The sequence below is a fragment of the Bidens hawaiensis genome, unplaced genomic scaffold (genome assembly GCF_021521415.1).
Source record: "Bidens hawaiensis isolate Kalapana, Puna unplaced genomic scaffold, B.hawaiensis_p1.1 tig00000780_1, whole genome shotgun sequence".
Taxonomy (NCBI): domain Eukaryota; kingdom Viridiplantae; phylum Streptophyta; class Magnoliopsida; order Asterales; family Asteraceae; genus Bidens; species Bidens hawaiensis.
In genome coordinates, this window is record NW_027491045.1 from 3,380,286 (window position 1) to 3,406,896 (window position 26,611).

At 38.0% G+C, this 26,611-nt stretch overlaps 1 protein-coding gene across 1 annotated transcript; it reads right to left on the minus strand.

The window, feature by feature from the left end:
- Window positions 1-5,764: 5,764 nt before the first annotated feature.
- Window positions 5,765-11,324, minus strand: LOC143538390 (3-epi-6-deoxocathasterone 23-monooxygenase CYP90D1-like). Its single transcript, XM_077031965.1, has 7 exons — window positions 10,846-11,324; window positions 10,323-10,647; window positions 8,546-8,947; window positions 7,868-7,957; window positions 7,589-7,774; window positions 6,867-6,997; window positions 5,765-6,213 (listed from the first exon to the last, which is right to left on the minus strand). The coding sequence occupies exons 1-7, from the start codon at window positions 11,094-11,096 to the stop codon at window positions 6,126-6,128; spliced, it is 1,473 nt and encodes a 490-aa protein (XP_076888080.1). The 5' UTR covers window positions 11,097-11,324; the 3' UTR covers window positions 5,765-6,125.
- Between the last annotated feature and the right edge of the window lie 15,287 nt (window positions 11,325-26,611).

Here is a 26,611-nt window from a genome sequence, read left to right on the forward strand (position 1 = left end):
AAAACAAAGTATCACTTCATACGAGATTGTATCAAGAACGGGGATGTTAAAGTGGAACATATTCCCGAAAGTGAACAACGAGCTGACACGTTGACAAAGGCTCTAGCTCGTATAAAGTTTGCGGAGATGCAAAAGCTACTTGGAGTGGATGATCTCTCGAAGGCCAAACCGAAATTAGAGGGGTGATTGTTAGCCATAATTTGGTTTGGTCCGGTCCATCGAGCCTATGGTGGATCGGTATCTTGGAGACCAAGTCGAGCACATGATTTGGGCTACAAGTTATTTATTAATTATTATTTAGATTTGTTTTTACCAATTAGTATTTGAATATGATTATGGTATTTGTATTCTAGTCTAGTTGGGTTTTGAAATCTAAATTAGTATATATACCCGAGCTTGTGGGTTATATCATTATGTATTGTAATTTTTCGAGCTAATGAAAGTTACAAGGATCAAGCTTATGATCTAAATTCGTTTTGTGTTTTCGATTCTGGTTACCAAACTTCACCTTTTATTTTGTTTTATGTAATAATAATAATAATAACAATAATAATAATAATAATAATAATAATAATTTCGGGTTGCGGGGAAAATGGTGTAAACGAGCCGATTTATTCGTGTGATATCTGAGACTGTAGTGTTAAAAGTTTGAAATGAGCTGAGTTTTACGAGGATCGAGTTAAAATTGAAGTCATTTATTAAACAAGCTCAGGCCAAGCTTCATATATAGTTTAGGCTTGTGAACTTATACGGACCTTTTATTTTGTTTTATGTAATGATATAATAATAACTATTGATGAATATTTCAGGTTGTGTATAAAATTATAATTATAAATATATTTGATAATAATAAAATAAATAATAGACGAGCAAAGCTCAAACTTAGGAAATAGAACTTGAAACAAGTCAAGCTCAAGCGTAGGCGTTTGAATTGAGCTGAGTTTTAAAAAGATTGAGTTAAAATTGAAGTCCTTTAATATATGAGTTCACCCTGAGCTTGGTATATGTAGTTCGTTTAGGCTCGTGAGCATAAACAGACCTTTTATTTGTATAAATATAATAGTTATTAAGATGAAACTATATATTGCATGATAAATATTGTTGTGTATGTAATTATGATAAAAAATAACTAACGGGTATTTTATGTTATGTATAAAATTATAATTATTTATGAAAGTAATTAAATAAATGATAAAATATTCAAGCTCAAGTTAGGTTAGGCGTGCTCAACTCGACTCATTTACACCGTTAACAAAAAAACGTTTAAGATTCTTAAAAAATCAAACTAAAGAAAACTAAACCGGATAGATCTAGCTATCTAACTATACTAATAAAAGAAAATAATGAGGATGATGTGGTAATCTCACATTCATTCTTAGCCTAATCTCTCTTCTCATTCATCCTACTTATCCATGGGTTATGGAACAAAACCATATTGACAAATGGGTTATAAATTCCTTTCTAATTCTATAATCTCTCATTTAATTCATCCTAACAATCTATGGGTCATGGGTCAAGATAATTTTGGCAAATGAGTTATAATTTCATTTATAATATTCTAATTTCTCATATTATTTATTCTAACAATTCATGGGTCATGAGACAAAACAATTTTGAGAAATGGGTTATAATTTTAATTATAATTCTCTAATCTCTCATCTCATTCATCATAGTTATTCACGGGTAATTGGTCAAAACAATTTATGCAAATATTATATATAAAATAATCGATTTTGTAAATTTGAGATTCTAAACTTTTTATTGTTTGTACTATATATTTTATTTTCACCTTTAATTTTGTTCATTTCTTTCAAATAATGAATCTTTTTATTTTTATTATTTGACAAATCCTGTGTAATACACGGGTTTAAAAGCTAGTTAAGTTATATGAAAAGGGAGTTTGTAGCTTGATGTGATTTGGTTTTATAGGGGTCAAGTTATATCAAACCTGTATGGATTTGGCCATTGATGATACTTCTTTATTTTCTTTGTAGTGTATGAGACTAGTTTTTATGTATTAAGAAAATATGAAGTTCAAAATCATAATATGGTTTTTAGAATATATATATATATATATCGGGGAGAGTTATTCTAAAAACAAGTAGTTTCTTAGGAAGACTAGGAATAAATCATAGCCATTGGATCATATCAATCAATGGTTGAGATTTAAAATTACCAAAAACTGTCATAGTTTCCTAGAAATACCCTTTCAGCATTATAACCGACATAGTTTCCTAGAATTATTCTTTCACCATAGGTTTTAATGCCAAATGTCAGAATTCTATTGGTTCTTACCATTCCTATGAAACTTCTTCTTTTTATTTGAACCATTTTCTATATATATGTGTGTGTGTGTGTGTGTGTGTGTGTGTGTGTGTGGAATATTAAACGATTTCATTTGAATACACATGTATGCAGTATGTACACACATGCATACACATGTGATGTGTGTGTGTAACAACTTATTAGGCCGGATAATGACGATAACATGTAAGTGACATCCAATGATGGATTATCAACAAATAAGTGAATAACTAACCGTTGTAATGGTGATACTCCTTTCATTTAAGGACCATAATTTTGAGTTCAAATCCGTGAACCTAATAAATATGACTGATGTGTATAAAAAATAAAGGCATTCTTATAGGCTTACAGCTTTGCATTAGATGCATGTATAAAAAGAGTACTTCTTTCAAATCTGCGAATTAATATGGTTTATATGTAACTTGCATAAGGTGTATGTATAAAAAGGAATAGCTTTATATTTGAAACTTAAGAAAGAGCTTATATATATTACAATCCAAATGCCATACCTTAGGCCGGGTGTTGCAAACGAATGGCCACTCCACACACCTTGTTAAGTTGTTAATAAAAAAGGGGTGTTCCAAACAATAAGACACTACTAGAAAATGAGACATTTTTCTACAACTGATTTCGTATGAAATTTGTTGGAAAACCTACTTTCTAACAATTTTCCAACAAAAAAGTTATGTAGGAAAAACACATGCTTGAAACTTGTTTGCAACAGTTTCCCAACAACTTTTCTTACAAAATTCCTGCAAAATTATACTGTTGCAAACTTCCTACGACTTTCATACAAAAACTTCCAACAAAGTTCCAACAAATTATAGGTTATAATTTGCAACAAAGTTCCAACAAAAAATAAATTTTAAACAAAAAATAAATTCAAAATATATTTAAAAAATCTGAAATATGCAGGAAAATTAAAAATATATTCTGAACTATGCAGAAAATATTCATAAAATATGTAGAAAAAAATCCAATATAATCGGTTTAACAAAATAAACACACTACAATAACATGCCACAAATACGATAACCTAAACTACGATGCACCAATCAAACCTTTTTTAACTTCTACTTAGCTCACAACGCAGTGTTAAAGAGTTGGCTAGTTAATAGATTCCAGTCTACATTGTGTTAATGTAATGCTTTTAACTTCTAGTTAGCCCACAACGTGGTCTTACAAAAATACTAATACAAAATAATCACCTTGAGTTACATGCATACAAAAGGTCTGCAAATAAGAAGCAACAAAAGTTTTACACTGACACGAACCTTCGCATGACCGTTTCATTTGCACGTTTGATTCATGCATGTTATTAGGAAAATTAGTAGTTTCCCATTTATGCAATTTTACCCCAATAACGGTTAATTAGTTGCGTTAGTTTAACAAGCATGTTCACGTTTATTATCATACATGTAATGATCATGGTTTTGCATTAAGAAAACTAACAAAATTTGTCTAAATTTCTTCTCGTTCTTTTAGTCTAACCAACGCAATAGGTTTACCTATTAGAAGACTGTCACACCCCCATCCTAGGCCTAGGAGCGTGACCCAACAGTTGGTACCATAATTGTAAATAAATCAGAGTTGCGTTGATTTGCGGAAGACTTATAAAACTTTAAGGATCGAAAATGTAACTTATATAAAAGACGGGATTATAAACACCCGTTTAAGTTGTTACAAAACATTTACTTGTTTAATATTTACAAACCACCATATTAAGTTTACAAAATGAATCCGAGCCATCGGATATATCAATAGCACTTCGACACTCCAAGCGCTAAACTTGTTCACCTGCAAAATGTAAGAAAATACGCCAGCAACGAATGCTGGTGAACACGCTGACGCAAAATAACTTCTTTTACTTTATTACCCCTCGAGACTACGCCTGTCTCGGCCCAACGTGGCTTAGGAATAACAAAGTCAAATAACACATTATAAACTAGAGCTTCTACGCTAGGTCACCTCAGCAAACATCGCAGTGTTCGACTTAGTTAAGTACCCGTAAATATACACATAAGGTCGTACTCCCTGCAGGAGAGCGTCCTACGACCAAGGGTGGTGCGATCATGCCCATACATCGCATAGTACCACCTATGTAAGGATCCAGACAAATGTATACCACAGCCTGAGGGCTAGGTTTATACCCATAGTTATAACGGTTTTTAGGAACACATAGTTCCTTGTAAACAATTTCATATAACAAGTTTGACTCATTTGAAAAACAAGTATAAAAGTTTGGGGGCGCATTCACCTTGTCTCTTTAGGATCGGCTTCACTCACCGTCCAAGGGTCTTTCCCTTTCTTTATCTCGAACTTATAGTTATAGTATAAATATTTGTTAGTCGGATACACGATCCGGCTTAAGACCTTTAGTCTTATCTCAATCCTCGATTGAACCTTTAGTTCAATTCTTATTTACTTGAAAACCTTTAGTTTAAAAGTAAATTTATAAACCTTTAGTTTATATGAAAACCCGACGTTTCTTCTTCTCTAAGAAACGTAATCTTTTCTTTTATTATTTAAGAATACTCTTTATTCATTAAATAATATTTTCATAACAAATAATATAATCATATATACTTACACACATATATATGTATCACAATATTCAATAATCAAACTTTCATTCGTTTCTTTGTTATGTTTTCTTTTCTTTTATCGAGGTATCGAGTATAACCTCGACTTAAGGATTAAGCCTTGAATATAATATTGAATTATATTGTATTCATTATTACGCCTAACCTTAGTGGCGTATAGAAATCCTAGGGACTTGAGCAGCACTCCAACGCCGCTTGATTTCTTTGGTCGTCAAACGATAACGCCAAACTTCAACACTCAGCGACACGCTTATCGAGATTCATTGCCATTTCAACAAACACCGTCTTGGTATGTGGGTGGAGGGTGGCACGCACTTCGAGGAAACGTTATTCACAAACGAGGGATCGGGGCACGTTTTACGAGGAAATCGTTTATATGTTTCGTCGGGATTTTAGAGAGAGACTAGAGAGAAGTGAGATCTGTGTTTGGGATGGAAAATATGAACACCCCATGGCTGCTATTTATAGACGAAAATTTGGTTCCCATCGCGGTACGCGATGGGTCCCTGAGCACACCTATCGCATACCGCGATATAGGTCTGCTGACGCACAGCGTAGACCTGCCACGTGTTGACACATGGCAGGCGCGCTCCACGTGGTGACACGTGGCAGCACATAGTGCCACCGTGTGCCACGTGGCACACGTGTCAAACATTGTCAGACACCCAATCGCGGTACGCGATGGGAGTCTCTTCTGACTCATCGCGTATCGATGAGTCAGGAAAACTAAATTTCATTTTTAACCCTCAAGTTTGGATTTTGGCAATTTTAGTCCCTAGACTTTGAAAGTTGATACTTTTGAACTCGAAATTTTCACGTTGTTACAAAGGCTGACCATCTCGAGTCGATTTTTATAATACACTTTGCCGGTTTAATGAATCTTTATAACAAATAGAATTCCTACACTTTTATACACTTAGGTATAACATGATTAATAATGTATACATTACTACTTAATTGCCACATTTAATCCCTAATTTACTTTCAAACTTAAAACCAAACGATGCAAAATTAATCAACCCTAATCAAGTCCACATAAAAAGGTTCAATTCCTATTTTCTCCACTTATGTCCATTTTAACTTGCACGTGTGTAAGTTCAAAGAATCAACGAGACAAACATTCCATGTCCCCTCACACGTGTGGTTCTTGTTCTTCATCCAGCTTGTCTTTTCCTTTTGACAGATATAGAAGGCCCATAAAATCATAATTACTCTTCTTTAATTTTCTCTTTTGACCCAAATTGGCATTCTGTTCTTCATTCTTACTGTTGGGAAGTTGATAATGGTGTCATCCTCAGCTACCCACCTGCATTTGAACCCAATGTAAACACGAAAGTTTTACATGAACCTAAAGTCCTAAACAAGACGTGAATCTGAAAATCGTGTCATACATATGAACTCACATGACATGTTTAACCCAAATAAAATGTTAACACTTTAGAATTCTAAACTAACATATTATTTTTTTAAAGCAATTATATTTAAACTATAATAACTTATTTTTAAACTCATTTAGTTTGGCATAAAAAATACCCAAAAATTTTACACCAGCCTAAACACAATACGAATTTGAAAATCGTGTCGACTACACATGAACCCACACGGCACGTTAATATAACCCAAAAAAAATGGTAATGCTTTAGAATGCAAGATTTACATATTATTTTTTTTTGAAGCAATTATATATAAACTATAATAATTTATTTTTAAACTTTGGTATATAAGTACCCAAATAGTTTATATTAGTAAATAAAACCTATTTTGAAAAATACGAAAGTTATAAATGGGTTAAACATGTCAACTTGTGAACATGTTGGTTGACACTAACACGGTCTGTTTAGCTAAGTGTGTTCGCAGGTTTGACCTGAAACTGGCCTGACACGCTTAGTACATTCTTTTATCATAGTTTGTATTTAGTGGTGAATTACCATTTTACCCTATATATTTGTTCATGATTACCTGAACTCAGTAACAAAATGGTGAAGGAATATGGAAGCTTCAAGTCTAGCCAAATCATGGCCAGGACATAGCCTTAGTCCTCCTCCAAATGGAGTGAAGCAAGTGTTGCTACCACTACTCATATCACTATCCTGTTCATCACAAAAGATTTAAATTTTCATAAGGTTTTTATACTAATATAGTACAACTTAAACAACACAATATTGTATTATAACTCCAAATGCATGTTTATAATATTAATAAGAGTAAACTGTGGTTTTCGTCCCTGCGGTTTGTCCAAATATGCGGTTTTAGTCCAATAGTTTCAAATTTACGATTTTCGTCATTGTGGTTTTATTTCACTTGGAATTAAACCCGAATTCATTAACCCCGTTAACTCGTTAAGTATGGTCGTTAAACCCATCAGCGTACCCTTCACGCAAGGGGTAGTTTTGTCTTTTTCCCCCAAATACACCCAACCCCTCACGTGAGGAGGGCTTGCGAATTACGACTGGTGTTTATTTGGGGAGAAAAAGGACAAAAATGCCCCTCACGTGAGGGGCACACTGATAGTTTTAACGACCAGACTTAACGGGGTTAATGAATTCGGATTTAATCGCAAGTGGAAATGAAACCACCAGGACGAAAATCGCAAATTTGAAACTATCGGACTAAAACCGCAGATTTGGACAAACCACATGAACAAAAACAACAGTTCACTCTATTAATAATTAGCTAGTTACCTGCCACCTCCAAGGGTTAAACTGCAAAGGTGACTCATGGTGATTATCATCAAGATGGACTGATCTAAAATGAGTCAACACACACCATCCTTTTGGTATAAGGTATCCTTTGATCTCCACATCCTTCATAGCCTTTCTAATCACTCCCATTATTATATTTCCTAGTCTTAGAGTTTCTGTGATCACCTGTTTAGTTAATTTTAGTGTAATTATAAGTAATTAGCGTACATTGTCGATTTAAGTAAACTGTAGACATGGAGCGAGTCAAGTGTAACGTACATTTTGTGTGAACGGTAACGATAGGTAATCATCCCAACACAACGGATCTTCGAGGTCTTTTTTACGTCTTTTCAACTCCAAATTTTCCTCCTAATGATCATCATCAAACAGTGAATTATAGTGGGAAAAATGATTATAAGAGTGAATCATTACAGGTATTAAAGGTGGATAAACTACTATATATGCAACTATTAATCGTGCATGTCACCTTCATTGCTAAGGCCATGCATCATGAACCAAACTAAAGAATTTTGATTACTTTATAACAAAGTATATGTGATCTCTTTTGCTCTTTATGAATTATGATTTATATCAACACTTAAATATACTAAATTTGTATCACACTTGTAAGTGTGTTAAAGTAGCTTAACTTTATAGTTCTATGAAAATAATAAGACATTCTGTACTTGTAAGTGTTTAACAACATAAAGTTTGCATAAATTATGTGTCAATAAAGATTGTAAAAAGTTTCACACTTAAAAGTGCCAAGTGCTTATATAGTTATATTACAAAGTTTGACTTCTAGCTTATTTCAACACAAATATAACTTGTTTCTGTATCTAGGTAACTTTCCCACACATCTGTCGGTTTTTATAATTTTAAATTTTCAACAGTTATATGTGTATAGATATATTTGAAATGACATAGTATATATATAATATGTATTCAATTAAGTACCTTAAGTTGATGGAGAGCTTTTGGACAATCCGATAAATATTTGATGGCTAACGTTATAAGTAACGGGACAGAGTCCTCTCCAGGAATCATCAAATCAATCATATTATCAGATATTAATTCATCCGTTAGCTTTTCGCTCTTATCGTTGAGTAACACATCGACCACATCCTTTGAATCTTGTGAAATAGAATCACCATTTATTCTTTTCTCCCGAATAATTTGAAGGATTAATTTCACCATCTTTTTCTTAGCTTCTAATGAGCGATGAAGTTGTGTTCCAGGTAATTTTATGGGTAATGACATGAGTCCCGCAATGAATTTTTGAAATTGAATCTTTAAAAACTCCATTTCTTCACCTGGATCTAAACCGATCAAAGCTTTGGCCAGTACTTGAAATGCAATCTAAGAATAATCAAGAGAATCACACAAATAAGTCGATATACGTGAACTTTTAATAGTACTTTATAGCTATCTGTTATATCGTACAAATATTTACGTTTTAGTGCATGCATATTATGAATATAACAACAGTAGAAACTCGAAAAATTCTAATAGCGACATGTAAAATAGGTAGGGAACATATGATTAATAACATGAACCATATGTTGGTGATATTTGTAGACAAAATAATTAAATTATAATGATTATGTAACCAATAACTAGGGTTGTAATTGCTTTATACCATAAAAGTGGAGAAAAATCAAAAGTTACATTTACTTTTGTAACTTGCTATTTGCTTAACCCCTTTTCCCCACACTTAAGACACCCAAACAAACTACTTTTTGGTTTTGTGATTTTGTTTTCTTCTTCTTGCAAATGGCCAAAATAGTTTACAATCAACACCTTTAGTTTACAATATTGTAAATGAAGAGAACTTAAATTTGAAATTTGCTTGGGAATAAATATAAAGAATTAATTTAAGTTCTAGTTCTATATCTAATCAACCAAACATGTTTTCAGTAAAATTAATTTGAACCAATTCTCTCTTAAAAATATATCACTAGTATTCTAGTAGAAAAGTAAGTAGTAGAAAGGGTGATTACAAACGGATTCTATTAAATCCAAAAAAAAATGTTAATTATAAATAAGCATGAACATCAATGGAATTAATATAATATGTTTTTTCAAAGCAAAAGATCATAATAATTAAACATGGTCAAATGAAGCAACTTGCTTTAGGTTTATTATATACAAAAGTTATATGCATATATGAAAAGAAAAACCTGGAAGGAGTTCGGCAACCTTTTATTATAATTAGGTTTTGTATATTATATATAGGCATAAAGACATAAATTGCGGGGTGATCATAATATTAGTAATAATTGTTAAAATTAATCAAATATTTTATGTAATATGTGTTTTGAGAACTAAATGAAGTCATCATTGATTTAAATCATCATATTTGATGTAAGAAAAACAATTAATATACATAAACACTTTCTTTTAAAAACAAAAATATATTAAGAGAATAATATGCATATAATTAAAATATAATAAAAAATAATTATAAGAAGTATAATAAGAGATAAATAGAGATATTTTATGTAAGAAAAACCAATTAAATTTGCAAATAAAAATATAAAAAAATTATAAAAACATGTTTAGATCGATTACCAATGATACACTTATAGAATTAATAAAAATATAATCAAAACATAATAAGAAGAAATAAGAGAGAATAACAAATATGTTAGTTGGGTAGAATAGATAATATTGTTGTGAAGCTAATTAACTATCTTAATTTATAATAATATTATTAGAGAGAAAGAGGGCATACATGTTTGGTTTCATCTTGAATGTAAATAACACGACCTTCTTTCCAATTATCCATAGATTGCAAAAGTAGTTTTCTCATATTACAAGTAACTTGAGCTTTAAGATATGGAGACTTGAAGAAAGAACCAATAAGTCCATGAATTCTCCGGTGTAAACTTCCGTTTATTCGCAATATCGACGACTCTCCCATCAACTCCGTCAACGATTTTGGATACGACGGCACGAAACTGTTGGCATCGCTTTGTAATATCATTTTACTCACTTCTGCATCAGTTGATACAATCGTTGGACTACCAAATAAATGTGACTTGAACACCTTCCCATACCTATCCAAAAACAATAATAATAATAATAATAATAATAATAATAATAAACCAAGTTTTCAAATTTAAACCACTATCCAAAAAGGGCTAGCTAGCAAAGTAGTAGCGCAGCTTGCTGTCTGTTTTCATTCAGACGTAGATATAGTAAGCACTCCTAGTTTAGATGTAATTATGTTAGGAAAAAAATAATCAAATACTAACAAGAGACGGCGTTTATCCATGAACGATTGAGGACGATCAGTGTAACCACATGCGATGAAATCTAGGGTTTCGCCGATGAAAGGCCAACCCATGGTTCCCAAGAGAATTCTCTTACTTGGTGATGATAATTTGCATGGACGACGACGACGTTTGTTAATGAATACGAATGAGATGAAAGCGGCCACGACCGCATAGAAGATGGTGGTGGTGGTGGTGGTTGAGAGGAGGAAGGAGGTGAATATGGAGTCCATGAATGGTGGTTTAGGGTGGCATGTGAGTGATACACTTGTAGTTGTGAGTGTAAGTAATAATATTATTGGTGGTGGTGGTGAAATGAAAATGTGGACGTACGTGTGTACACGCGTGCTTTAGTTGATGAGTCATCACATAATACCTTGATAAAGTCTTGGTGAACAAAAGCAAAAGCAACATCTAAGTTTTTGCTTATTTTTTAGTATGATATTGATAAAATGATAATATAAATGTTTGTTAGAAATTGCAATATTGGTTTCTGTTTAGTGGAGGAATTGTTTATACTCAATATTAATTTAATTAGTTTTGGGTATAATTTTTATTTTGGTTAAGTTAATCAACAAGTTAATTATAAAAGCAAAACATAATAAGAAGTGTATATAGAAAGAAAATGCTTAGTAACATGTTGTTTGCTATGCATTTGTGACAAATATAAAAAGACCTCAGATTTGCTTGTCAAAAATCATTTACTAGTACGTCTCAAATTAGTACACTTTTCTCACGCCATTTTCTTAATCATAGTCATCGTTAATTTGTAGCAAATTTGACTCACATTTAGGTCCTTTTTTCGTAACAACTGTGTTGTGTGACAATTTATGACGAGTTATAGTGTGCCACAAATTTTCATAACAATTTCCATCAGTTTTCTAGTAGAGCGTTAAAGTTTTGTTGAAAAATAAATAAAGCTCTATAACAACCAAAATACTTTATAAGAGTTTCATTCCTGATTAACGAATCAGGTCCTTTAAAATGTTTACTTTCAGGCAGTGTCCTTTTCATGCTATGTTTATTTGATTTTTCGTTCTTTAAGCTAACTGTCATCCAATTCTTCCGTTAAGTTTATGCATTATGCATACATCTTAAAGATATTTGGGTGTAAATGATCTGGTGTTTTATCCATGTTTAAGAGAAAAAGGAGGGATAATTGACATGTTAAAAGACCAAAAAACCTAACATGCTACTCACGTGCACTAACTTAACAGAGGAATTGAATGATAGCTAACTTAAAGGACGGAAATCAAATAAGCATAGCATATAAAGAACACCGCCTGAAAATAAACATTTTAAAGGACATGATTCGTAAATCATGTGTGTTTAAAGGACAAAATTGGTATTTCTGTCAATTGTTTGTATAATACTAGCTAATAAGCTCTACATAAGTTTCTCGGTAACTAATTCTTATGATTAACATAAAAAAGTCTTTAAAAAAAACTGTATTCTACTTGATTCATTTATTAATATAATACTAATCAACTCTACATAAGATATTGATAACTAAATCTTACTAATAAGCTATGCAATTTGCGACACATTGTTTTGTCACATATGCGTAGTAAACCATTGTTTGCTACATATTTGTGACGAACATAGATAGACCTCAAATTACCATATGTATTATTATTTATAAAGCAGGCAATTTGAATAACATTTTCCAATAGACATAAAATAAATGCCAAGAATCTATCTGTGTCAAGATTCAATGTAATCACACAAACGAATAAATAAACTCTTCGGTCACGTCAATGATTTGCATTCTAGTTATTTTATTTCGTTAATTATATATTAAATAAAGTTGGTAATCATAAAATAGTTAAAAGTACTTAAATTTGAGTTGAAGAGGATGAAGAACGCCGCATGGCCATGAATCCATGATTATGGGTTTATATTATTTATAGAGTATAGTTTTATGACTTTATCATGTTCTTATTTTTCATATGGCCGGGTCTTATTTTAAGTTTCTGGGTTTACTTTCGATACATTTATTTAAATTTATAACTAACTCCGTTCAGTTATGATCTTTACCTTTTTTTTTTCATTCTCAAGAGGCTTATTTGATGTTTAGTTTTGCTTTTAAGTCCGTGACCATTTGGTCCACCGGTGGAAAAGACTTTGTAACCCTTGTGGTCACAAGTTCGAATCTTACTTTCAGTACAAAAAATCTTGTTGTCTTTAACAAGGATTTCACTGAGCCCTCGGCACAGGCAAGTCAATGGGTTTTACAAGTTGTCGGTTTTCGTTTAGAATAGGTTAGCGCCATTCTCAAACGTCAAATTAATTATGGACGGTTAAAATCTCGTATAAGGTATCGACCCACTTGGGCTATGAAAAGACATGTTACTGAGCCTGAATTAAAGGGGACAAAACTTTTCCTTTTTAATTTAGTGTGAGCTATTCAATTATTTTAATCCTAATAATGTTTTAACCAATCCAACTAAGTGACTAACTAAATAAAGTTAAAGTTTATTTACTCAACTGAGCCATATGTATATTAGTATCTCCTTTATCTTTGCTTGAACCCTCATCATCATTGTTTTCGTTGATGCTTCTCTTATCGTTTTGTCGATCATAGACTTTATCTGATCTTTGCATTTCGTCTGCTACCATATTACGAAAGACAGTTAAGTTAATTAAAGTTAACGTCTCGCAAAGAACCTATAATTTTGAATCAATCTAAAATGTGATTTAACAATAATATTTCTTAGTGAACCATAATTTGAATATATATTTGTGAAGATTCATCATTCATATTCATAGCAAGTGTATTGATATGAAAAGTGAAGTCCAAAGGTTTTACTAGGGTTTTGGATGGTCCAATTGTCCATCATCAAGTTGCATTATATTAAACTTTCTATAAAGGACGCATCTACTTTAAGACTAGTCTAAATAGACCCAACCTATAGAACGTAACATAGACGGCATTCCAAGTCAAACAACAACTTAATCATCAAAGCATAAAAGGGACAAGTTCACAAGACATAAGACAATGATTTCTTTTACCTAAATGTCTTTTTGATTCAATCGAATGAAAGATGGTATGTGTCTTTTCTTATTGAATATGATATACTTTTATACTACAATTACATGCACACAAAGTGAAGAAACACTAATCGACTCCGGGCAGATTACGGATAATCTGGGGGTTAAATAGATGTTTCCCACGAGGGGTTAGGTCCGGCAAAGATGGTTGTTCTTCATATGACCTGCAAAACAGACACCGTGAGCTCGTCACTGAGAAGGGGGGGTACCTCCTTGTGACCACCCTCCGGCGTGAGAATCAGACTAGATTGCTCTTGAATATAAGTGTATATTAAGAGAAATGACTAGAGCAGATATGATGGTATGAGATAAGATGATAATACCGTTCCAAGGTGTTGGAGTATTTATAGCCGAAGGTAGGTTTCTAAGAAGGTACAGCCGGCTGAATAGTATTCCTGTTCTGCCAACTGTGGGCTACGCACATGCCATGCTGGTGGTTGGTGGGTAGGCAGCGGCTGATAGTGACCAGGCCGGCTGTGTACTATTCCTGTTCCACCAACTGCAGGCTATGCACGTCATCCGACAGGTTGGTGAGTAGGCAGCGGCTGATAGTGACATACAGTACAAGAGCGTGCTGCTCGTCATACTGTTGTCAGTGAGCTGTCGTATCTTTGGTCAGATCTTTTGTCCATACCTCGTCAGGTACAGTACAAAAGATCCTCCAGTATCGTACGGACTGACTCATTTGGGCGGGAGTTTTCCCGGCTTTGTGCGGGAGTGTTCCCGGCTTTGTGCGGGAGTGTTCCCGGCTTGCTCACTCCTTCTTCAGGTGACATTACTGAATTATTTAAGAGTTAAGTGCCTTGTGCGTGTAGCCTTGCTGCGCGGGTAGCCTTTCCTGATGGCTAGTATCCGTTGCTGCGGGAACAGGCGGAGTACGTCGACCATTGGGAGGCTTTTCCTGCGGGAACAGCTTGCGTACTGCGCGTAAGGACGTCACGTCTCTGAGCATGGTGGGTCCTGCGGATCCAGTTGGTTTCTGCGCAGACGTCTCTCTTCGAGGTGAGTCTTTGCGAGTTTAGCCTTTGCGCAGACGTCCCTGTTGCAGGTGAGTCTTGCGGGTTCAACTGCGCAGACGTCTCTCTTTGAGGTGAGTCTTGCGGGTCCAACTGGGCTCTGCTGGGACCTACCTCTTCAAGTCCCCCCAGTCCAATGTTCTTCTCATGAATTGTTAATAAGTGAGGTGAACTTTTGGACTTAAGCAAAGGGTTTTGAAAAGGGTTTAGTTTTAAGGTTTTCCATGGGGATTCTTCCCGCGGAAGTCCTAATGTCACGTGCAGTAATTCCCGACTTTTCTGCTTGATCTTTGGGTATGATGCGGGTAGGTCTGTAACCTCCTCGCAAGTCAGGAGCGTTGAGTTCCACTTGTATAGATTCTCCATGAGGTTTTGGTAGTTTTGAACATAGTGATCAATTATGTTAAACAACCAATTCCATCTTGGAGCTTCAAACAATCTAGTTCTCGACGCTCCCGCTATGCGGGGATGTTATTCCCGTTTCCGCAAGCATGGCCCAGAAGATCCTTCTTGGTTTCAATTCCCTGCGGAGTGCTAGGTATGTGAAGGGTTTTGCCTTGACACTGTACCCGCACTCGTCTTATAGTTACTTTACTTCCAAGGTATTCCTGGCTTCAATTCCCTGCGGGTGCTAAGTATGTGAAGGGTTTTGCCTTGACACTATACCCGCACTCGTCTTATAGTTACTTGGTTGCCGAGGTATTCTTGGCTTCAATTCCCTGCAGGTGCTAAGTATGTGAAGGGTTTTGCCTTAACACTGTACTCGCACCTGTCTTATAGTTACTTGGTTGCCAAGGTAAGGGGTATAGTCCCGCTTACTTTTGAATCTTTTTGACTTGCGTTGTAAACGTTGTATGACCTGCTCACGCATACTTTAGTTTAATTTAGCAATTTTCCAATTGTTTTGAATAAGTTAACCGTTCGACGCGCGGTTGTCAATAGGTTAGTGCAGTTTCCTCTATCATGATTGTGCGGGTAGGACCGTCACTTTCATTTAGTGGGATGACCAATCTTCACCTATAACTGACCTGCGTGAAGGTTTGCCATTTTTTGTGTTTATGCGGGTTTTGCCGCCGTCCACACGCAACGACTTCTTTCCATATTTATGCGGTGAATACCGGCATACCGTCCGGAAAGTTTATAAGTGTAAATGTAAAGCGATCAACACAATGTGATAAAGGAGAATCATTTCCATTAGAAGTGGCCCCAGGCCGTTTCTTTATAAGTTTGGAATTGATCTACATGTAACATTTGCGTAATTGAGCTCCATTCCATGTTCTTGGGATGGGGGTGCCATCGAGCCTTTCGAGCCGGTATGCGCCCTTTCCCAAAACTTCTTTGATAATGTATGGCCCTTCCCAGACGGGGGCCAGCTTTCCTGGGCGTTCTTGGTTCGAAGCCTCGTTGTTACGCAGTATGTAGTCTCCAACATTGTAGCTGCAGAGTTTTACCCGCGTGTTATAGTACTTTTGCATTTGTCGTTTGTAGTTCTCTTCACGCGCTGCGGCTAAGTCTCTGCGTTCCTCGGTTAGCATAAGGTCTAACCGTCTTTCCGCATCATTGTCCTCTGGTTGAATCAAGACCCTTAGTGAGGGTAAACCAATTTCAACCGGGACCATGGCTTCAGTGCCATAAGTGAGGCTGAACGGGGTTTCTCCCGTACTTGCCATTTTCATCGTTCTGTGTGCCCAAAGGACGTGTGGAAGTTCGTCCACCCAGCCGGATCTGTGTTACAATAGTCTTTTCTTTATGCCATCGACGATGCTCCTATTCGCTCTTTCCACCTCACCATTACCCTGCGGGTGCGCCACTGAGGTAAAGGTGTGGGTGATTTGAAGTTCTTTCCGCCACAGTTGTAGCTTCTTGTCAGCAAAGTTGGTGCCGTTATCGCTCACCAAATTCTGTGGAAGCCCGAAATGACAAATAATAAATTCCCAAATAAATTTCTTGATATGTTTTGCGGTTGTTTGGGCTAAGGGTTTTGCTTCTATCCACTTGGTGAAGTAGTCGATGGCGACCACTAGATATTGAACGTTCCCTGCTGCTGTGGGAAATGGGCCTGTCACATCAATGGCCCACTTCTGAAATGGCCATGAAGAGGTGACTGGAACAATTTCGTTCTTCGGGCGATGCGTGTTAGGTGCGTAGAGTTGGCAAGACCTACACTTTCTGATGTATGCCAGTGCATCTGTATGCATCCCCGGCCAAAAGTATCCCGCGTTGTTTAGCTTAGCTACAACTGCGCGTGGACCTGCGTGTATGTCACACCCTCAAAATCCACTAACGGAGTTTTACCGTCAGAGGGTGTGAACTAACAGGATCGGAATCATCAGTTATAATCAAACAATAAAATAAAGTTTCAAAACCATGAAAACGTTTACGAGTAAATAAATGCGGAAGCGTAAAAACCTTTAATCAAAAGTTGCGTCACGCAGGACGACTTAAAACCAACGATAACCGTTAAAAATAAGTTTTGCATAATTAGAATGTGTCAAGCAATGCATGTTCCTAAACCGCGCGCCCGCCTCGGCTACCTGAGAATAACATACTAAAAGTGTCAACACAAGGTTGGTGAGTTCACAAGTTATATAAAAATAAATCGTTTAGCGTTTGCGTTCAGCGTTTTGCGTTACAGCGTTTTGCGTTACAGCGTTTTGCGTCACAGCGTTTTGCGTTACAGCGTTTTGCGTTACCAGATAGTGTTATGTCAATTATATATCTATAGGTAGCTAGCCTATAAAGCAAGTATTACTAAGTGTTCGACACCGAAGCTGACTCGTTTATTAAGTGCCTTGTCACCAGGTCATCCAGACCATGGTACGTGTTAGCCAAAATTACACCCGCTCGACCTCCAGTCGAGTTTAGCGTTGGGTGGGGTTTGTCAAACCCAGTAGTACTACTCAACAGTGACTCGCTATTCTAAATATTAACCGGTTCGATGTGTAGGACTTCAAATGTTTCGTTTGCCACTTAGCCTTTACAAGTGATATATAATTTATAACAAAATCTTAAATGCGTTGTGGAGTATGTTATCTCCCCCAAGTGAAAAGCGTTTGAAAACAGCTTAAAGAGGGGAAAGTGAAACTCACTGTTTGCGAAGAATTTCCCAAATTAAATCAACAAGATGCGCGTCACTATAAAACTCTCTCTAGCGTTCTAAAACAACAAAGAGATTTTTCTAAGTGTCGGAATATTATCGAGTCTCTAGACCCGGCACATAATACCTATGCACATAACATGTTTCGTGTTTCGTTTGTGAATCGTGTGTGACTTTAACAAGTGTATTTGTGACACGTTACATGTGTAAGCAATCATATACGTGTCATGTATTCATAAAGTACATCACTAGCAATTACTTCCCGTAAGGGCAATTTGGTCAACACATAACAATTAACTAGCAACTATTCCCCATAAGGGTAATTTGTTCCAATTATGACAATCAATTAGCAGTTATTCCCCGCAAGGGTATTTTGGTCAAAACATAACAATTATATAGCAAGTATCATGTTTCATGCATTTTCACACAACTCAGCAGCTAGTTTCACCGAGACAGAAATCCTACTAGAAAGATTGTACTATTTCACCGATCATAGCATCTCAATTAATTTACCAAAAATCATCACAGAAGCATATATGTCTTAGGTTTCCAGAACATATTTTATTATATTTTTATTCCACATAGTTTTCTCACAATCATCAAATCATTACAGCAAACTCATAACAGTCAAATTCATGCGCAACAGAATTTTATTTGAAATTCCCGTTAAACGAAAAATCCAATAAATGCAAGGCCACTTGGGTTAGGTTCCTAACTCAATGAGTCAACTTCCAGAAGTGGAACCAACCCAATTGGTCTCGTAGTTCATGAGATACAACATTTACAAAACAACCTAACAGCAGGTCTAACAGCTCAGCTTTGCACAACGTTTTTGTAAAATCATAAAAGTTAACTTCTACTTGTCCAAAAATTACAAGTTTATATTCTTTAGAAACTAGACTCAACCTAGTTTACTGTAGTATTAATAATCTCAACCAATTTTCATGTTTACACTTCGTTACAGTCACTTAAACATCAAATACACATTCTGTCCAGAAACTGTTTGCATCCAAACTCAACATAATAACAATCTATGAACTATCATGCATTCATATAACCCTCTAGACTCCATAAACACCATCCATGCACATCAATTACACATTATACACAAGATTAGGGTTTTTGTTTGAACTCAAATCCAAGACACAACAATCAACATGTTACAATATCAATTCTACTCATCAAATCATTACTCAATCAACAACAATCATATTGATTACATGTATATATGAAATCGGCAGCTTAGGGTTTACAATTAACCCAACAAACATCAAAATCAAGTAATAAGAATGTATAGGATAATCAATTATACCTTCCTAGCACCTAGTTCCTCAATCAAACACTTGATTTCTTGATTGTATGTGTGTGTATAGTGGACGGCAGCCAAGTGAAGCCAAGGGGAGAGGCCGATCGGAACTTGTGGGTTATGATAATAAGTTAGGGTTAAGTTATTAAGGATATATTTATAATAATAATAAGTTACACTCAAGTCCCTCCACTATCAATTGTTGTTTTTCTAACTTAACTAACTAGTTTACATCTTGAGTTAACGTTTATAATCATGTTATCACATAACACATAAGTCTAACACATAATTATCACATAATTACTGTTTTGACGTTTTTCGTTTATTCATCAATCGTTTGCGTCAACTCGTTTGCGTTTCGGTGCAAATCCCGAAAGACTACACATGTAGTAAGTGTTAAGCGTCATTTAAACCCTAGTTTAAATGTAATGAAGTGTGCGTTATAGATTCAGTGATCTTAAGTTTGAATTGACGGAGTTGAGTTAACGGAGTTAACCTGAAATTGACGATTGTCACATCATTCCCATGTTAAAGAATTTTCGTCCCGAAAATTTGAGTCAAGTCGTGATGAGTGTCTGAAAAAGTAAGAAAAATTTTCAGTTTGTCATATCCTCCCCTAGTAGAAAGAAATTTCGTCCCGAAATTTAATTCATACCTCCGGTGATGTCTGACGGTTTGCCGGGTTTCGCGCTTTTCTGTGTTTGGTTAGCCCTTCAAAAAGGTGAGGATACTTTTTCATCATTTTATCCTCGCGTTCCCACGTGAACTCCGGTCCACGTCTCGAGTTCCAACGAACCTTAACGATTGGAATTTTGCTGTGCTTGAGCGTCTTGGTTTCCCAATCCAAAACCTCGACTGGTTCCTCAATGAAACGTAACTGTTCATCAACTTGCAGTTCCTCCAAAGGGACTACTTGGGTTTCATCAGATAGGCATTTCTTCAAATTGGACACGTGGAATACATTGTGTACGCCACCGAGTTCCGTTGGTAGGTCCAGTCGGTACGCCACCGGACCAATGCGCTCAGTTATCCGGTACGGACCAACATACCGTGGGTTGAGTTTGTTTCGCTTACCAAAGCGAACCACACCTTTCCAAGGTGAGACTTTGAGTAACACTCGATCGTTCACTTGAAATTCGAGAGGTTTTCGGCGCTTGTCGGCGTAACTCTTTTGGCGATCTCGTGCTGCTGCCATGCGATTTCGGATTTGAACTATCTTTTCCGAGGTTTTGAGTACCAGTTCTGGACCAGTGATTTGGCTGTCACCCACCTCTGCCCAGCAGAGTGGTGATCGACACTTCCGTCCGTACAGCGCTTCAAACGGCGCTGCCTTAATACTTGCGTGGTAGCTGTTATTATACGAAAACTCTACCAAAGGTAAGTGAGGTTCCCAACTTTTTCCGAAATCCAATACGCATGCACGCAACATATCCTCCAGGGTCTGAATAGTTCGTTCACTTTGCCCATCCGTCTGAGGATGGTATGCTGTGCTCATATCAAGACGTGTGCCTAGTGCGCTTTGCAGCGACTTCCAAAAATGCGAAGTGAAACGAGAATCTCGATCGGAAATGATCGAGACAGGCACTCCGTGCCTAGACACCACTTCTTTCATGTAAACGCGAGTCAGTCTTTCCATTTTTTCCGATTCCTTAATCGCTAAGAAGTGTGCAAACTTAGTCAACCGGTCAACGATCACCCAGATGGTATCGCATCCCGTCGGTGTCTTAGGTAAACCCGTGATTAAATCCATTGAGATGTGTTCCCATTTCCACATTGGGAGTTCCGGTTGTTGCAGTAGACCAGATGGTTTCTGGTATTCTATCTTGACTCTGGCACAAGTCAAGCATTTGCTCACGTAGGTGGCAATGTCGGCTTTCATGTTCGGCCACCAGTAAAGTGCCTTTAAATCATGATATATTTTATCTGAGCCAGAGTGGATAGAATATCGGGACTTGTGAGCTTCGTCCATTACTAGAGTTCTCAACTCTCCGTATCGTGGAACCCAAATCCGGTTATCAAAATATCGGACCCCGTCCGATCTGGTTTCAAGTTGCTTGTCCATGCCCCGCATGAGTTCCGATGGAAGATTGTCATCTTTCAAAGCTTCAAGTTGCGCATCGCGAATCTGATCGGGTAAGCTGGCATGAATCGTGAGTTGCAATGCTCGCAATCGTCTGGGTTTATCTGTTTATTTTCTGCTGAGGGCGTCGGCCACTACATTGGCCTTGCCAGGGTGGTACTTGATGGCACAATCATAATCCTTGAGCAGCTCGACCCAACGACGTTGTCGCATGTTCAGCTCCTTCTGATCGTAGATATGTTGGAGACTCTTGTGGTCGGTGTAAATGGTAAACTTGGTACCGTACAAGTAATGCCTCCATATCTTAAGAGCGAACACCACAGCTCCGAGTTCCAAATCGTGGGTCGTGTAGTTCTTCTCGTGAACCCGTAGTTGTCGAGAGGCGTAGGCTATAACCTTCTCGAGTTGCATCAGCACACAACCGAGACCTTGTATAGATGCGTCACAGTGTACCTCAAAATTTTCCGTTCCCCCGGGGAGGGCTAGAATAGGGGCGCTACAAAGTTTGGTTTTCAACAGTTGAAAAGCGGATCCTTGCGCATCACCCCAATTGTACTTAGTACCTTTGTGAATCAAAGCGGTGAGGGGTTGAGCAATCTTTGAAAATCCCTCGATGAAACGCCGGTAGTAGCCGGCCAGTCCTAGGAATTGTCGCACCTCAGTCGGAGTTTTAGGTGCTTCCCAGTTTTTGATGGCCTCTACCTTACCGAGATCGACATGGATACCATTCTCGTTGATCACATGTCCTAAAAAGTGAACTTCGCGAAGCCAAAATTCACATTTCGAGAGTTTAGCATACAGTTGTTCCTTCTTCAACAATTCCAGAATTTCCCTTAAGTGTTCTTCGTGGTCAGCTTCGTTCTTGGAGTAGACGAGAATATCATCAATGAAAACAATCACAAACTTGTCGAGGTACGCCTTGCATACTCGGTTCATGAGATCCATAAATACGGCTGGTGCGTTGGTTAAGTCAAAAGGCATAACCGAAAACTCGTAGTGACCATACCGCGTTCTGAAAGCCGTCTTAGAGATATCTTCTTCGCGCACTCTTAGCTGATGGTAACCGGATCGCAGATCGATCTTCGAGTAGTAACTCGATCCTTGAAGCTGGTCAAACAAATCATCGATTCGGGGTAAAGGATAACGGTTCTTGACCGTCACTTTGTTCAACTCCCGGTAGTCGATACACATGCGGAAAGTCCCGTCTTTCTTTCGGACAAACAAGACAGGGGCTCCCCACGGCGATGAGCTAGGTTGGATAAAACCCTTATCCAACAAATCTTGCAACTGAGTGGACAGTTCCTGAAGTTCCGCCGGTGCGAGCCGATACGGGGCTCGTGCTATGGGTGCTGCACCGGGTGTCAACTCGATTTGGAATTCGACTTAACGAATAGGAGGGAGTCCGGGCAAATCCTCCGGGAAAACTTCCGGAAAATCTCGCACAACCGGTATATCTTCAATTCGCTTCTCCTCCGCGGGTTTCTCAACAATCTGCGCCAAAATTGCCGGATGACCCTTTCGTAGGTACTTCTGCGCCTTCATGAGGGTAATGACGCTGGTGGTCATGCCGCTTCTCTCACCTCGGACCGAAATGATCTCGCCGGAAGGGGTAGTAATGTGGACTATCTTGTCGTGACATATAATCTCCGCTCGGTTCTCGGATAACCAGTCCATGCCGACAACGACATCGAAACTACTAAGCGTAAAAGCAATAAGGTCAATATCAAAAACATGACCTGACAGTTTTAACTTACATCCCGCAAGTACATGAGTCGTTACTATAGTCTTACCGTCAGCTAATTCAACTGGAAACTTAGCATCTAACGGAGTTGGAGTTAAGTCTAAGAGTTGGCTAAAGGCTTTCGACACAAAACTCCTATCAGCTCCAGTGTCAAACAATACAGAAGCAAAACAATCGTTCACAGAGAACTTACCAGTCACCACGTGCGGATCATTGCGGGCTTGACCCGACCCAATTACAAACGCTCTTCCTTTGCCATTACTTCCACCATTACTGCCACTTCCATTACCCCCATTGTTGTCGTTCTGTTTCAGTTTGGGACAATCTTTCCTGAAATGACCTTCCTGCCCACATTCGTAACATCCTTTCGTCGTCATAGGTGGTTTAGGAGCACCCGTTGCCGCAAGGTCTCCTCTACACTCCTTCGCCTGGTGACCCATCTTTCCGCATCTCTGACACTTGACACGGTTACACGGGCCAACATGATGATAATTGCACCTATTGCACTTCGGATATTTCCCAGCATATCCGCTCGAACCCTGCCCGCTACCGTTATTATTGTTGTTGTGACTTTGATTGTTAAAGCTCCGAGTGAATTCGGGCTTACGGTAGTGTTGTTGCAGTGGGAGGTTCGAGGATGAGGATCTGGTGTTGTCAAACTTCCTCTTTCCGCTGCTCGGGTTGTTGTTGCTGTGGTTGTCATTATTCGGGTTGTCACGGGCGTTAGTAGTTGAACCCCTAGGTGGTAACGCACCTTGGGTCACAGCCTGATCCGTCAGTTTGTGAGCTAGACGGATCGCTTGTTGTATCGTGGCTGGTCTGGAAGACGTCACCATGCCCTGAATCTGCGGTGCTAACCCATCGATGTACATTTCAATCCTCTTACTCGGCGGATCCACCATCCGCGGACACATCACAGCCAACTCGTGAGAACGAGTAGTGTAGGCTTCAATTTCCGAGCCCACCATCTTCAGTGACCAGAATTCTGACTCTAACTTCGAAATCTCTTCTCTCGGACAGTACTCCTCTCGCATCATGTTTTTGAACTCCTCCCAGTTCATAGCATTAGCCAGTTCCAATCCAAGGATCTGCACGTTTGAATTCCACCAAGTGAGGGCAGAATCCTCAAGTGTTCCAGCAGCAAATTTGACCCTACTGGCAGGGGGACAATTGCACATCTCAAATGCCGACTCAGCCTTCTCAGCCCAACGCAGGAAGCCTATAGCTCCCTCAGTGCCCTTAAACGTACTGGGCTTGCAGTCAAGGTAGTTCTTGAAGGTACACGTTCCACTTAGACCTCCAGCTTGATTCTGAACGTGTGCGGCTAAAGCGGCCGCTGCATGGTCGTTCAGCAGAGTTTGGAGTTCAGCTGCAGTCAAGTTGATGCTACCACGTCCACGTCCAACGTTTCTTCCAGCCATTTCCTAGAATCACAGTATAACATGTTAAACATGAATTTTTCTTTCATATACAACACACCATACATGTAATAAAAAGATAGGTAAGAAAGAAATAAGAAACAACATCACATCACAACCACATATTAATCTAATTAATAATTCATGATTAAAACCATTGTATTCGCTACAAAGTATTTCCAATCAATCCTTAAAATCATAGAAAAATAATAGTTCGGATGGAGACAACCCCTCCATCTAGGTGTCATCATCACTAGATGTCATCATCTGAGGACACCTCCGAGTGTGCCTCCTCCTCAGCCGGTTCTTCCTCCGGTTCTTCTTCGGGTTCCTCCTCGGGATCTTCCTCGGGATCTTCTTCAGGCTCCTCTTCGGGATCTTCTTCAGGTTCGGCCTCAAGCTCCGCCTCAGGCTCGGCCTCAGGCTCGGCTGCGTTCTGAGCAAGTTGCATCTGTAAGACATCGCAACGCTCTAAAGCTATCTCGGTTCGGGTCCTTGCTACTTGGAGTTGCTCTTGCAAGTCTATCATCTCGGCTTGCATCTTCCTCATAATCTTCATCTGTTGATCACTAGCTTCTTGCATTTCCTTCATTGCCGCTGCCATGCGGACAATTTCCTCCTTAGTCTCGGTTCCGTCTTTTAACAGTCCGGAAACATTCGCTCTCGTATAGCGCATGTAACCCACGTCAAGCTCCAAGCATGAAACAACAGCTGCGAGAACTCGCTCTACAGGTTCGGTCATGGGTGGTAGGGTGTTGGGATAAGCAGGGTGGTTCGGGTGAGGTAACGGGGGAACTTGTTCGCGATCGACCATACGTCTGATCATTTTAGGGTACCAATCCCAGCTAACGTCGTTTTCGTATATGCCTCCGGATAAGCGGTACCACTTCGGTGCGGGAGTTTCGAGTTCCGGGACTACTCGGGGTGGCGATGCGGTAGGTAATTGCGGTTCCTTCCCGTGAGCGTGAGTCATCGGATCGGATGATGATGAGGGTGGCGTCGACATTCCTACAGGTAAGCCGTGTATGCGCGCGTGTATGAGTGAAAGAGGTAAAGAGGTAGGATAACAAAGACTACACAAATCTATGCAGTGCGTATCATTATAACTAATGGGTCGTCGCGGTTATAGTCTAGTATGCATGCAGCTTCTAGTTCGCTATAACCAATGGCTCTGATACCAATCTGTCACACCCTCAAAATCCACTAACGGAGTTTTACCGTCAGAGGGTGTGAACTAACAGGATCTGAATCATCAGTTATAATCAAACCATAAAATAAAGTTTCAAAACCATGAAAACGTTTACGAGTAAATAAATGCGGAAGCGTAAAAACTTTTAATCAAAAGTTGCGTCACGCAGGACGACTTAAAACCAACGATAACCGTTAAAAATAAGTTTTGCATAATTAGAATGTGTCAAGCAATGCATGTTCCTAAACCGCGCGCCCGCCTCGGCTACCTGAGAATAACATACTAAAAGTGTCAACACAAGGTTGGTGAGTTCACAAGTTATATAAAAATAAATCTTTTAGCGTTTGCGTTCAGCGTTTTGCGTTACAGCGTTTTGCGTTACAGCGTTTTGCGTCACAGCGTTTTGCGTTACCAGATAGTGTTATGTCAATTATATATCTATAGGTAGCTAGCCAATAAAGCAAGTATTACTAAGTGTTCGACACCGAAGCTGACTCGTTTATTAAGTGCCTTGTCACCAGGTCATCCAGACCATGGTACGTGTTAGCCAAAATTACACCCGCTCGACCTCCAGTCGAGTTTAGCGTTGGGTGGGGTTTGTCAAACCCAGTAGTACTACTCAACAGTGACTCGCTATTCTAAATATTAACCGGTTCGATGTGTAGGACTTCAAATGTTTCGTTTGCCACTTAGCCTTTACAAGTGATATATAATTTATAACAAAATCTTAAATGCGTTGTGGAGTATGTTATGTGACATCTGACCCGATCCGACCCGACCCAGGTACCCGTTTCTCCGATCCGATCTCTTTCTTTTATGATTTAATATTTATTTATACTTATACTTTACT